The sequence below is a fragment of the Pyxicephalus adspersus genome, chromosome 1 (assembly GCF_032062135.1).
Source record: "Pyxicephalus adspersus chromosome 1, UCB_Pads_2.0, whole genome shotgun sequence".
NCBI lineage: Eukaryota > Metazoa > Chordata > Amphibia > Anura > Pyxicephalidae > Pyxicephalus > Pyxicephalus adspersus.
The window spans coordinates 22,803,975-22,817,360 of NC_092858.1; the positions used below are offsets into that span (position 1 = coordinate 22,803,975).

The 13,386-nt window shown below is 37.3% G+C and overlaps 1 protein-coding gene across 1 annotated transcript in view; it reads right to left on the reverse strand.

Annotated features, from left to right (window-relative positions):
- FREM2 (FRAS1 related extracellular matrix 2) overlaps nt 1–13,386 on the reverse strand; it is a 120,705-nt gene that overhangs the window by 6,114 nt on the left and 101,205 nt on the right. The window contains exons 17-22 of the mRNA XM_072403953.1: nt 7,673–7,865; nt 5,193–5,297; nt 3,892–4,019; nt 2,790–2,924; nt 1,882–2,008; nt 738–925 (exon numbers count right to left, since the gene is read on the reverse strand). Of these exons, the coding sequence (XP_072260054.1) occupies nt 738–925; nt 1,882–2,008; nt 2,790–2,924; nt 3,892–4,019; nt 5,193–5,297; nt 7,673–7,865 (876 nt within the window). The remainder of the gene's footprint in view (nt 1–737; nt 926–1,881; nt 2,009–2,789; nt 2,925–3,891; nt 4,020–5,192; nt 5,298–7,672; nt 7,866–13,386) is intronic.

A 13,386-nucleotide genomic window follows, 5' to 3' on the forward strand; every position in this document is an offset into this window, starting at 1 on the left:
TTTATATACACATTGAGTCATAATTTAGGATATCCAAAACAAGTCAATAAATTCATCCTGATTATATTAGACTTATGACTTACATAGTGATCTTGAGACAGGACAACACGAGGGGATCCTTTTTATAGATATATGTGTAAAAATGTTTTAACTTGGCATGTGTTTATAACTTTTTAACAAGATGTAATAAATAAGGTATTTTAATATTATTATAAGATTTCATTAAAAATGAAGTTTTTATTCCACCACCTTGAAACTTATTTTACTCATGACACATGGATAAATATTGCACAGAACAAAACTTTGGCCAGTCCTTTAACAAACATTAATGCTTGGCTTGGTGGAACATCCGTTTCTGCCTATGCATAAACAAGACTAAACACTAACTATTAGACAAGTATTTCTAAAATATCTATCTGGCATTTCAACAGTGGTGTCTGCAAATACCCCCAGGCATGGGATTGCCACACAATGCACCGACAAAAACTACATTACATTACATTCACAATGTTCTACAATCTTACTTACAGTAACAAAAGGTAAAAGATCTTAAACAGTGGTGGATGTAGCCAACAGTGGGCTCCTGTGCAGAACTAACCAAGGGCTCCACTACTGAACTAATTTTGGGTTCCTATGAGGGCCCCTGTTGGCTGATGAAGGCTGGGCGCACTTAGCATCTCTATGTTTGCGCTTAACCTTAAAACCAGCTTTGATGGTACAGTTGCCATAAAACTTACCAAAATTTTAAATTGGTACAGAAGAGATGTTGAGTCAGCAAGGCAGCCATATTCATTGTTGGATGGGTTATATTTTGGAACATAGCCATCTGCTCCAGTGCACAGGAAAACTTTCTCAATACTACAATAAAATGAATTTCCCAAATTCTGTACAGGGTCCACCATTACCCGACCATAAATTACGTCACCTGTAGAATAAACATTCCAAAAGATTAGTCCAGTCTTCAGTATAAAGATAAGCTCTTTTCAGAAATTCATAGGCCTAACTCAATACAAATGTAACATTTAATGATAGATCTTATTTGTATATTCATAACAACAACAATCCGATATTTTTAAGCAAAAGGGACAATCAATTGGACCCCCAATTTGTTTAGATCTTGTACCTAATATTTAGTCTAGTTACATTACATTACCTTTTTGGAACCTAAAAATAAAGACTGGAGGAAAACAAGCTTTAATGGTATCAAAAATGGAAGCTACAGACAGAGTTGCTTGGGTTATAGATGGACCTCTTTCCAGTTTCTTGTTTACCGACTCAGCCATAAGGTAGCCCCACCCGCCAGGGGGTTGTGAGTGTGGCCAAACCTTCCCTGCTGTTAACAAATGTTGCCTCCCATTCTGCATTTTTCAATATGTTCAGGGACTCCAGACTTCTCACCATAGAATGACAACCTTTAATTCAGAAGTTTAGTCTCTGCCACACTCATATCCCTCTCTGAGCAACGGAAAGCATTTTCGTATATGTGTGTTTTACGTACAGTATAGGGAAAGGGACTATCTTAAAAAGACTAAAGTATCAAGAAGTTATTTTTAGAAATTTCTCTATTTTAATATTTTGCTATATCATGGATTAGTTAGAAAAACCTAGAATGCAAATACCAGTGCAGGTTTAATAATTTTTGTTGTTGTCTAACATTATAGAAGAGAAGGATGGAGAGAGGCTGGAGAACAGCCAAAAAACGCATAATATTTCTTTTCATTTGTACAACTTTCTACAGACAACATGAGCACGTACCAAATTTTAACTACACACAAAATTTTTTAATAATTATTATATTTACATAGAAATTCAAAATCTTTTGACTTTTGATTGTTAAGAAGTTACAGAAGTCAGTCTATGAAAAGTATACAGGCATCATACCTTCAGAATAGGCAATGTCACTTTCTTGGCCAAATCCCATGGATCCATCCGACAACCAGAGAGATTTCTTAGATAGAAGTATCAACTGGGTGTTTAAACTAAACTCTGTAGCCACTGGATCACTGACCTAAGAAGTAATAGAAGGCAATAAATCACTTTAACTAAGTGGCACAGATGACATTTTGAATGCTGTGTTTGACTTGCTTTGCTGACACAAGTAGTGAGATAGTGGCCCTGATTTATTAAAGCTTTCCATGACTGGAGAGGATATACTTTTCTCAGGGAAACTGGGTGACACAGCAAACCTGGAATAGATCTACTCCAGGACTGAAAATATTTACTAAGATAGGTAAATGACCCAGATTCACCGATGAAAGTGTATCCTCCCCAGTCTTGGAGAGCTTTAATAAATCAGGCCCAGTATAGGTAAATCAGGCCCAGTATGGGGAGTATTAGGGCTGGTGCACTCCAGAAGTCCCAATTTTGTACTTGAACAACTGATTTGATCGATTTTCCAATTGGGACTCCTTTGGATGGAAGCCCAAAACACTGAACATGTGTATAATATTCTTAAATGATCATGTACTGTAGGTAAAAGCCCAGCACATACAGCACACAATAATATACTTTGAAATAAGATATATCAGCTTGTCCTATTGCTTCCCTACTGATCCATCCAGGAAAATTAGTTTGGCAAAGTACATTTTACTTCAGATTGACTTCAGGTCCAAAAAATGTGTTTAGATTTATAAATGAATCAATAACTGATTCGATTTTAAATTGATCCAAATTGAGTAAATAACCCATGTGTGCTAAGCTTCTTTAGATATAACACAGATCAGCTAATTCAGCTTCTGATGTACTGAATTCCAAAAATATAACACATCCATTATTTTAAAATGAGATACCTGTTGGAATCGGATGTCAACATCAAACGTTATTGGTTCCCGAGGATTACAGACGGCTGGCACATTATATACTTGATATGGAGCTGTAGTACACGGGATGAGTTTGACAGTGTACGTTCCAGAATAATCCCGGACCTGTTCAGGACATTAATAACAAAGAAAGTTTTTGGAACATCTTTTTTAGTAATTATTTTTGTGTAACATAAATTGTAGTTATTCTCTAAAACACTGCACTCATTTTATGATGTTTTTTTTGGTAAATACCTCGAACAACTGTACCATCTACAGTAGCAATAGTCATACAAAATTTGATTTTGTAAGGGTACGGGAGGGGAGAGGTGGAAATCATTAAAAACCTCCATAAATATCAGAACACCAGCAGTGGCTAAAAATATAAAAAAAAGTTTCAGCTGCTGTAACTACTTAATATCTAGCACTGCTCTTCAAAGACTATACAAATGCAGCCATGATCCTCATAGGGGTTTAATAATACCCAAGATAAATTTTCCTGACAGCCTTCACTCCAGCCCGGGCAATTAGGTGGCACAGCTCTCTGTAATATTAAGGTAACAGCTGGGAAACATCAATGGACCAGGGTGATATCACCTTGGGAAATTACAACTATAATTTTTTTTTTGTTAAAAGAGCAGAAATGTTCTGGTGCATGGGGGGACTCAAACTTGGAGTTGGGTTTTAAAGAGAAAATCTGGCATGTTTTCTATGAGTACATATTTCTAGTTATTAATATACAAAAGCAATGTTGTTAAGGTTTCCCATTTTACTAAACTTAGGGGCCTATTTATAAAGTGAAAGGTACTTCAACCAAGTGTTCACTGGTATTCAATAAATCACAGTTATTTAAACGCATGCGCCAGCAAGATTCTCCTGTGATTATTGTTTAGTAAAAGTCAGATTTATTGCTATATACATATGCCTCTTGGTGCTTCCTATGTTATTATTATCCCAGGTACAAAAGCTTATACTATAAACTAGAAAATGTAAAATACTGAAAATGATTAAACATGGTGTACAGTATTAGGAATGTTTACACTTTGTGAAGAGGAAACATTGTGTCATTAATGTAATGCTAACTTTCTCTTACCGCAAATTCAGAAACAAAACTCCACTGCTGAACAGGTTGGTTATAGGTTGGTTCACTCCGTACAAGACTTAGAGAGAAGATCAGCTCAGGGTGGTCAGCGGACATGACCATAGAGGTCAATGAGGTTCCTAGAACAAACACACTTGGGTTATTATTTATACAACTTACCATTTATAGGCTAAGCTCTAGGCAATTATTTGTAGAGCACAGAGTTCTCCTAAATTCTGACTCCTGTTTCTGAAGAAAGTTCTTCTTTTGTTTTTGTTTTTTATTACTACCTACTTATAATAAAGGCACCCAACCTTTCTTACATAAACCGGACTGAATTACTAGATCTGCACACCTGATGTAGCCATCTTCCTCCTAGATTTTCTAGATCTTTTTTTTTTTTTTACCAATAAAGGGAATTCTAAAAAAACTTTTTGGTGTACAGAAACAGTAGAGATTTTATTGTTAAAGTATCCAAGACATAAATGCCAGGGATGGTCTATAGCCCACCAGCTTCCATTTAATTTATACAAATTTAGGGCATACATTTTTTTGTCTGGATAGAACTCTGAGATTAACCCTCTAGAGGTAAACCCGAGTGTAACTCAGGGTGGATTTACCATGCAAAAAGCGGTAATCCCGAGTCACACTCAGGTCCCTGCAGCTCCTCGGGACACGTCTTCTTCCTCCGATCTCCAGCCAAATGCAGAGACGTTCTCCGGGGTTTCCCGGTGACGTTGGTGCATGTGTCGGTGCGGGCGGAAGGAGCAGCGGGAAATTCAAATAATTTTGTATTGCATTCAAGACAAAATAGCTGTATTGAGTCCAATACAAAGAAATCTTTATATAATATATATAAAATTATATTATATATACGTATATTATACATGCTACTCTAGAGTTATATTACGTTTCACTATTTTGCTTTCAATTTTTAACAGATTTTTGTGTTTTTTTATTTAAAGTTTATTATTAATAAATTTATTAAATATTGGACATATTTTGGTGAGTTATGTCTAAGAATTATAGGCCTACAATATAAAATAAATTTCCATGCAAGAAAATGTAACACTTTTTGCGTGGAAATACGGACAGAATTAGAACGCTGGGGGGCTAAGGCAGCTTTGGTCATAATAGACACCATTCTGCATTAAAGACAAGCATATAATACGATACGCATATAGTTGTGTGTGTGCTTTTCTTTGAACTAGACTGATACAGACAGATTTGTTAAGAGTGCAAAACCTTTTTTTACTGTAAAATCAATTAGGTAATTTGCTGATTCTAGCTGAAGTGACCAATGTTATTCTTACCAGGATGTGACATCACAAAGAGACCATTGAACCGAGCCTCAGTTTTAAAATTCACAACCAGTCGTCCCTCTTCGTTAATACGCATGCTGGTTGGGTACAGAGAACCTGAAAAAAAATTATGACAGATTTAAATTTATAATATTTTATTACAGACAAAAAAATTGTACAAAAGATTGTAAATTTGAAGGACTAATACCAAAACTAGAATGTAATTTGGGCTGCACAGGGAAGGGAAGGGCATGGGGGAAAATGAAAGCAAATGGTAACGGAAAGGTAAATTTAACTGCATTCGTGAAATAAAGAATTATTACATGCAAGAGCACACATGTGACAATAATTGTAATATCAATAGGAATATTTTTAACTATTACTTATTAACATATTTTAAATAATAACTTGAAATAACTAAGAATTTGGAGAAAATACAAGTTCACCAGCAGATGGCACTGTTGCTATTGCGATAAATTAATTGTTTTAGAACTTTTCTCGTTAACAATTTTCATCCCAAGGACAATATACGTCCACATGGATCAACTCTGCCAATTAAACAATCACCATTAAGTTTTCACTTCAGTGTCTGTACATTTCTCTACGGGAAAACATTTTGGGTCATAAACAATATTAGAAAGGATTTGAGAAATGACGAAGGTTATATCAATGTGACAAAAGATTTAAAAGAAAACCAAAGTAACAGCTGATAATATTTTATTAGGTCTTAAAAGATAAACGTTTGTATGAAGTGATACCGGAGGTCCATATGGTGGTCCCCCACCCTGCTGTTAGCTGTGCCTGTAAATTTAGGGCCTATAGGCAGCATCAGGTAGGTTTACTTTCCGGCTTTTTGTCCATTTAGGTTGGTAGATGTGCCCAATGAATGGTAACGCCTTTAGGTTTTATTTTTAGCATTAGAGAGCCCAGAATGAAATTGGCCTTGTTAGCTCTGGGATTTACATTCCCATTGATGTGTAACCGATCATCCCCCCGTTTTTTTAATGAAGGTCTTATGGTTATCCAGAGTTTAGAGCCCAGGATGCTTTTTATCTTTTGCTGTACTCTGCAAGGGGATTATTTTAAATGAAATTGTCAGAAAAATTATGAAATCGATAAGAAAAGCTGCTCACAGAAGGTAGCATTGCTTCCTCGAAAGCCGGCATGACCATTATAGGCCATGAGGAGTATAGAAGTATCTTGTCTTGTTCCCTTATGGTATTTATTAGTTCCATCAGGCACCATGTACATGATTCAACCTAATTTATCTAAAAACCTCTATGCAGCCAAAACTGGGAGCAAAGAAGATTTTGGTCACAGGCTGAAAGAATTGTGAAAATCCATAGTGATTGATGGGAGAGTATTTGATATTTTTGGGGTGTGAAGGGTGGGGTAGTGATAGGCAGGATGCTGGATATTTGTACTTAAAGTAGCAATATCCTTTAAATTCAGCTGGTGTCCACATTAGCATTTAATTCAAATCTGCAAGACACCTATTATCTTTAGTGAGCAGGATTCTGCCTAATGAGGACACACATAGCAATTCATTTCAGATGGAGGATTCCTTGGTCTACAAGAATATTTGATCTTATTGTTGTGTGTAGTTTGGTACAGACATACACTGGGGATTGTCACCTGTCTTGAGTGATGTTGGGCTTCAGGTACCCTTAATGACAATAGGAGCACCTTGAAGGTAAGTCTGCTCTCCACTAATTAATTATATATATATATATGTAATATATATATTATATGTATATATGTAGTTTAAAGATAGGGGCCATGCTTTGCAGAACAGCCCTGTATTACCAGTGTGGTTGCACATGTAACTAAATAATAATATAATAATGTATCCACAGCATACTTGCTCAATATGGCACACCTAGAACCTAGCATGTGCTACTCCAACATTGACAGGTCCAGGTTCCAGCTGTTTGATGATGACACCTTCCTCACTGTTGGGCCCTGTAATGCTCATCAGTGGGCCCCAGATGGCCACCATTGATGTAACTTTTGTGCAATAGCACAGGAATTACACTGTCCCTGACACCCACCTCCATTCTCAGTTAAGACGTACACTGCAATTATTTAAGGCAGTACTATTTTTACTTTATTTATACATCAGCTGACTAGCTGGAGATCGTGCTGGGGAATCTTTGTTTTGTTGTGTGGGCTACCAGTGAGCACACATATAATTTGCTCGGCTTCCATTTTTTTTAACTTATAGCTATGTTTGTCACCCTTTAAAGAGTCCCATAACGTTCTGCCCTGTAGGACATTTGGTAAATAGATATTGGACAATATTAGTAAAGATTGTCCTCCCTTCTGGTTTAACTCAACACTGGTACACAGAAACTAGGAGTGTCAGGTGAAACAAGGGAGGAGAATTTTTACTATTGTATAATATCAATGAATAATAAATAATTATTTACAAGTTTTGGTAAACTATCTTGCACATTAAATGATACAATAACATTAAAAATATGTAATATTACCTTGTAATTCTGCTTCAGGTGGGCTACCAATACCATCCTTCCACAAGATGGCGGTGTCGTACACAAATGTGAGCCGCAGCTCAGAGTGCAGGTCGAAATGCTGCCAGCCTCCAACTCCGACCGGTGAATGAAATACATAGGACACGTACAGGGGCACCCGCAGGGTTACATAGGACTGTACAAGATTCAAGACCTTTAAACAGAAAAAAGCACTTTGAAAACACGACTCCCTCTACTTGTAACATCGTATTAAATACAGGTAGAAAACTCGGTGATACATGTACAGTTTTTCATATTAAAAGATGATTGTTACTTTGTCTTTAAAATTAACATTAATACAATTTTCAGTATTTTAGTTACAGAACTGCACTCCATGCAAGTTAAAACTGACACATGCTAATGATTTGTATTAACCCTTTCACTGCTAGACACCGCCTCTTGCTTTCAAATTCAGGTGGTTCAACCAGTTGTTTTCACACATTTTCACACCAAACTAGTAAAATATAATACAACAAAGATACTAAAGATCACCCCAACTATTCAATTTTTAAAAAGGACAGGACCTTTTGAATAAATTATGATACTATGGAGTATCATAATTTATTTAATAGGTGCCATGGCATTCCTGTTTTGTAACCTAATAGGTTTATATCTACAGTGTAAGATCATCCAAGGCACTGCTGCCTCTGATTTCACGTCATACAATATTTAGTGATGTCACTACCGTGCTGCTTTCTATTCTATGGAGAGATTGCTGGATAGGAAGCTGTACCTGAGGACATGCAGTGCAAACATCTCCCTGCTTCTGCTTTATTATTTCTTTAAAATAACCTAATGACTGGTGGACAGATCTGACATCAAAGCCTTGCTCCTCTACCAAAATCACCACCTTTACTGCGGACACAGTGGCACGCTACATGGCTTCTTACACTAATAATTAGGAAAGGATCAGCTGCAGAGAGCGCACATTGACCTTTTTGCCTTTTTTTGGGCACAGCTTCCCCAGTACTGTTACTCTTTAAGAAGGTTCAACTGTATTACATTCTGTCGGAAATCTAATCTGATATTTAACAATTGATCGGCCGTGTGTGATCATTTTGTATATAAATTGTCCTACAAGTGCGCTCCGCCAAGGTCCACCTTGAAACACGCAGGTGAAAAATGAATGTACTGTGAAACATTTTGTGATGTAGAAGGTCGGGGAAAGAATGAATATCCCTTTCTATATAATATCAAAGACGGAAAGGTGATAAGAGTTCCTGTACTGACGCCTTGATTAAAGACACATTTATTTCCCAGTTGCTGTAGGTTTTCAACCTTGTGAGGGCCAGAAAAAGATTATCAGCTCGTGTTGACTCTACAGTGCAGACTTTATGGAGTCAAAGTAAATTGAATGAGCTTTGCTGCTAATCAGAAGAACAGGTGCAGCGTGAACCCGCGGTAATTGCAGCTTTATGATGAGCAGTGCTAAACCATCAGCACACACAAGGTTTCCTTTACACAAGAGAGTGTTGACACATCATGCCATACATGTCCAAAGCACACAAAGGATTAATGCAACCTTATGCATTGATATCCACTAGTATAATCCTAAAGGGAGTGCCAGGAAGTCACATTACCACTATGCCAGGGTCACTGGAAATAAGGTAATTTATGTGACCGGTATCTATTCAATATTTGCTTACAAGGACAACAACGTATCCACCAAATCAGCGTTTGTTGACCGTTTTAACATGAGGGAGCCCTTGAAATAACTTTCAGATATTTAGGGAACCCTTTTCTATAATAATTATATCCACAGCTCACAGTATATTGGCTTAGTGGTCATTGGGAAGAATATCTCCTATATTTCTGGCCAGTGTGAAGGCTGCAACTCTTATCGGTAACCAAAAAGATCATTGGTGTGGTAACTGACCTGAGAGTCACAAACTACTCATTACTCAGGGAACCCCTAACAACCTCTAGAGGAGCCCTGGTTGAGAAACATTGAACTATAGCCTTCTATGTTATATAGTAGTGGTCCCCAACCTTTTGCAGCTGGTGGACCACTGAATCTACAGACTCCTGTGTCACTCATAGGGGAAGGAGACTTCCCCTCGAGTGATGTCATAATGCCAGAGCCCACCCAATCTCCCATCACAAGTCTGAGCTTGCGATGGGAGAATGGGCGGGTTGTGTGCATAGACACAACCTGCCTACTGCCCTGAGCCTGCGATCTGTACGGGGGACATGGTCCGTGGCTCTGGCTGATGGGCACCCCCAGCAGGGTTCTTCTCCTGACCCCGCTGGGGGGTGCACCAGCCAGAGCAATAGACCACCGCTGGTCTCTGTGCTGTCTAGTGGGCTGTGGACCGGGGCTTGGGGACCTCTGGTATATATGTTATAATTTATAAATACGTACAGCATCACAGTAAAGCACCATGAAGTTCTGCTTGGTATATGAGTAGCTTCTCTTGTCCCCAGGGGTATCATCACTTTCAACTGGAACCAAGTACAGGTTATGGCCCTAAAGATGCTGTGCACATTAACGTCTTTGAGGACCCACTATGTACCCATGATCATGCCACTTACTTCTATTCTATATTAGTATAACACATTGAATCCTTCAGCACTTCCTGGTCCTAAAGTGTCACGAAGAGGTATTCTTAACCAGGGCTATCCATGGTGGAAGAAGAATCAAGTGATAAATTATAGGATTGGACCTCTGTGTTGCTAGATTAGAATCCAATATTTTAATAACCACTGCACTGTTTACCTGTAATCAACCTGTAGAAGTTACTACACTAGATGTGTCAAATGACAATTCATATATAATGTGATCCAAAAGAGAATCAAAAAGGATTTAGATCCAAAACAATGATCCATATTTAATATCACAGGGAACAATACCTCTTACTGGAGCACCAGACTACACAGGTATCTATCTATTACAAAGTGAAGAAAAAACTTGGCTCTTTAGAAACCTGTTCAACATTTTAATCATCCCAGATTTATCAGTGGGTTTTCTTTCAGGCATTTAGGTTTTAAAAAGTGAAAAATACAGGTACAATAATCCCATCTTTAAAATGGCAATTAGAAACTTTATTCATTTGAAGGAAGTAACATATCACCACTTTACAAAAGTTGTGAGAAGCAGTAAAAACTGAAACAAAGACCACAGTAGCATATTGCATTCTCTGCTTTCAAAGAGGAGAACAAAATAGATTTATTCACCTATTTTTGGCAAAAAGAGATGATTATTTGGCAATGTTTAAAAATGTAGTTAAGCAAATACTCGATATAACCGACTAAAGCTTTTTTATAAAAAAAGGGCATTTTAATTTTAATTTTTCATTTCAAATATTTGGTAATAAATGTGTCAAATATAGAAACGGCAATAACTTTCACCAAAACTTTATTGATAATCCTAGTTGACATCTGGTAAATGCACATCTTTGTCTCAGAGGAGTTCCTGCAGGAGACAGCTCTGTAGACAAGAAGAGTACTGCAGCAGGATTTGCATTTTAAAATTTCTGCATATTTTCTTTTTAAACACATTCTGGTGTTTACCTTAAAACAATTGAAATTTTCTATTCATGTTATAGATTATATAATAATATAATCAATATAACAAACAGAAGAGACAAATGCAGGAAACCAAAGAAAAGCAGCACGTGGTGTGACCATACCAGAACTATTTACGTGTCTATACCTGGCTAGTGCACAGAAAAATCTCTATGCAAACCTCAAGATACAAATCTCATTCTGGAAGCTCTATCAATCTTCCTATGTTATCTTAAAAAAGACCCATAAATGCCTTCAAAGGTTTAACAGCAGGTCATTGACTACAAATTTAGCAGCTCTGATAACTGGTTAAATGAGCCATGATATTTATCCTGTGACAACACAGGACAAAGTGCAGGGTGCACACAAAGATGTGTTGTCTATCTCACAGACTTTTCCTGGATATCTGTGTTTGTGGAAGGTGAAAATTACCTGGGTAGAAATGATTTACTTCAGCTGAAAACAACTTTGGAGTGTTTAAAAGGACATTTACTATTAGCCTTACTCCAGGTAAATGACAAACCACCCTTGCAGTAGATTTCTCTCAGCACTTTAATGGTTTAAAGCCTATTTTTGTGCCCGGAGTGCCATTAAAAAGCACTTTTATTAAGCTTTTCCTTTGTTCCCCTGGAACACCCTGCTCTTATCTTCTCCAAGGTGTTCTGGGCTGACCCTGCATGCAGTGCAGGACTAATTATCCAGCATTGTATGTGATGAATTTATTATTATCATTACACAGTATTTATGGCATCGTCATATGTCCCTACCATAGTCATATGTCATTACCACAGTCTAAGGTCAATTTTGGGGGAAGTCAATTAACCTAACTTACAACTAATCGAAGTCTAATTAGAGAAGGGTTTTTATAAGGTCAGTCACATGAGAAGAAGTAAGGGACAAGAAAGTTGCTTTTTACTGGTACCCTAGGCAAAAATGAAAATGTAACTCTTAGTATGTAGTATGGGGGAACCCCACTGCAAAGATAGTTTTGTCATTAGTTTGGGACAATGTAATTTTAAAGGGTCCCCACCCCAAGGAACCCACTATATTGTGAGTAAAACTGGCAAGCTAAGCTAGTTGTGAAATGACCTGACAAATATATATATATTGCTGGATCACCCACGTTCACTCAGGCCTTATTTGCTTGTAAAGGCTATCACTTTATCTTGTACCTGTAGTGCAGATAGGCCAAGCAGCAAACAAAGCACAGTTCTGACAGACTGTCATCTCCAAACTAGTGCAGATATTTTTTAAGACCCATTACAGGTACTTGCACCTTTGTCCTGCATGTAAAAGCTAAAAGGATCTGTATAATGTTCAGTGTCGGCCAAGCAAAGGAAAAAAACTTTAATTGGGAAACCATTGAAGCTCTGTTGCCATAAATAGGTATGTAACTCACTGGGAGAGATTGTCATATGTATACAGAAGACCTAAATATTAGGCAGTTATGTTGGTTTTTCTTAGGTTGCTATTTTATACACTGGTCCATTATTACCATGCGTTACATGCAGCCCTGCCTCTGATGAATTCCTTTAATTCTCTCCAGTGAGCAATGGTAAAAACCCAGCAATGCTCATGGAAACTGGCATTAGCTGGCATTTAAGTTATTCATTACTATCATGCCTCTGCCCATGAAACATTGCATTTATTTTGATTGTTCTCATGATCGCCTATAAAAATTCCTTTTATAAGATGACATATGACATTTGGACCCGCCATCTGCCAGGACTAATGCGGCACGGATCTGGCACCTATCCATATCTTTAAAAGACATTGGCCCTATTTTTTCCAAACTTAGCTATGTGGATAACTGCCTATGCCAGTGGTGGCTGGTGATCTTGGATGTTTCACATAAATAAGAACCTAAATAATGTTCTGTCAGTAATGAGGATAAAAGAGAAGAGCCTGGTTCCTAAGATTCAGTTACCTGCTGTTTCCACTTCAAAGAAAATAAACAGAATCTATTCATTTTCCATATATGTTCCGATAGATTCTTACATGGGATTTTTGTTTCAGGCATAAACATAAAATCAGATGGTATAGAGGGCAGAAAGAAGAACTTTCCTGCTCATGTCTTTGCCTCCAGGTATAATATATTAAAAGGTTTCTTGTTATCCTGCAAGTAGAAAGTTAATGGATAGGCCAAGAAATGTTCTGATATAAACATGTCT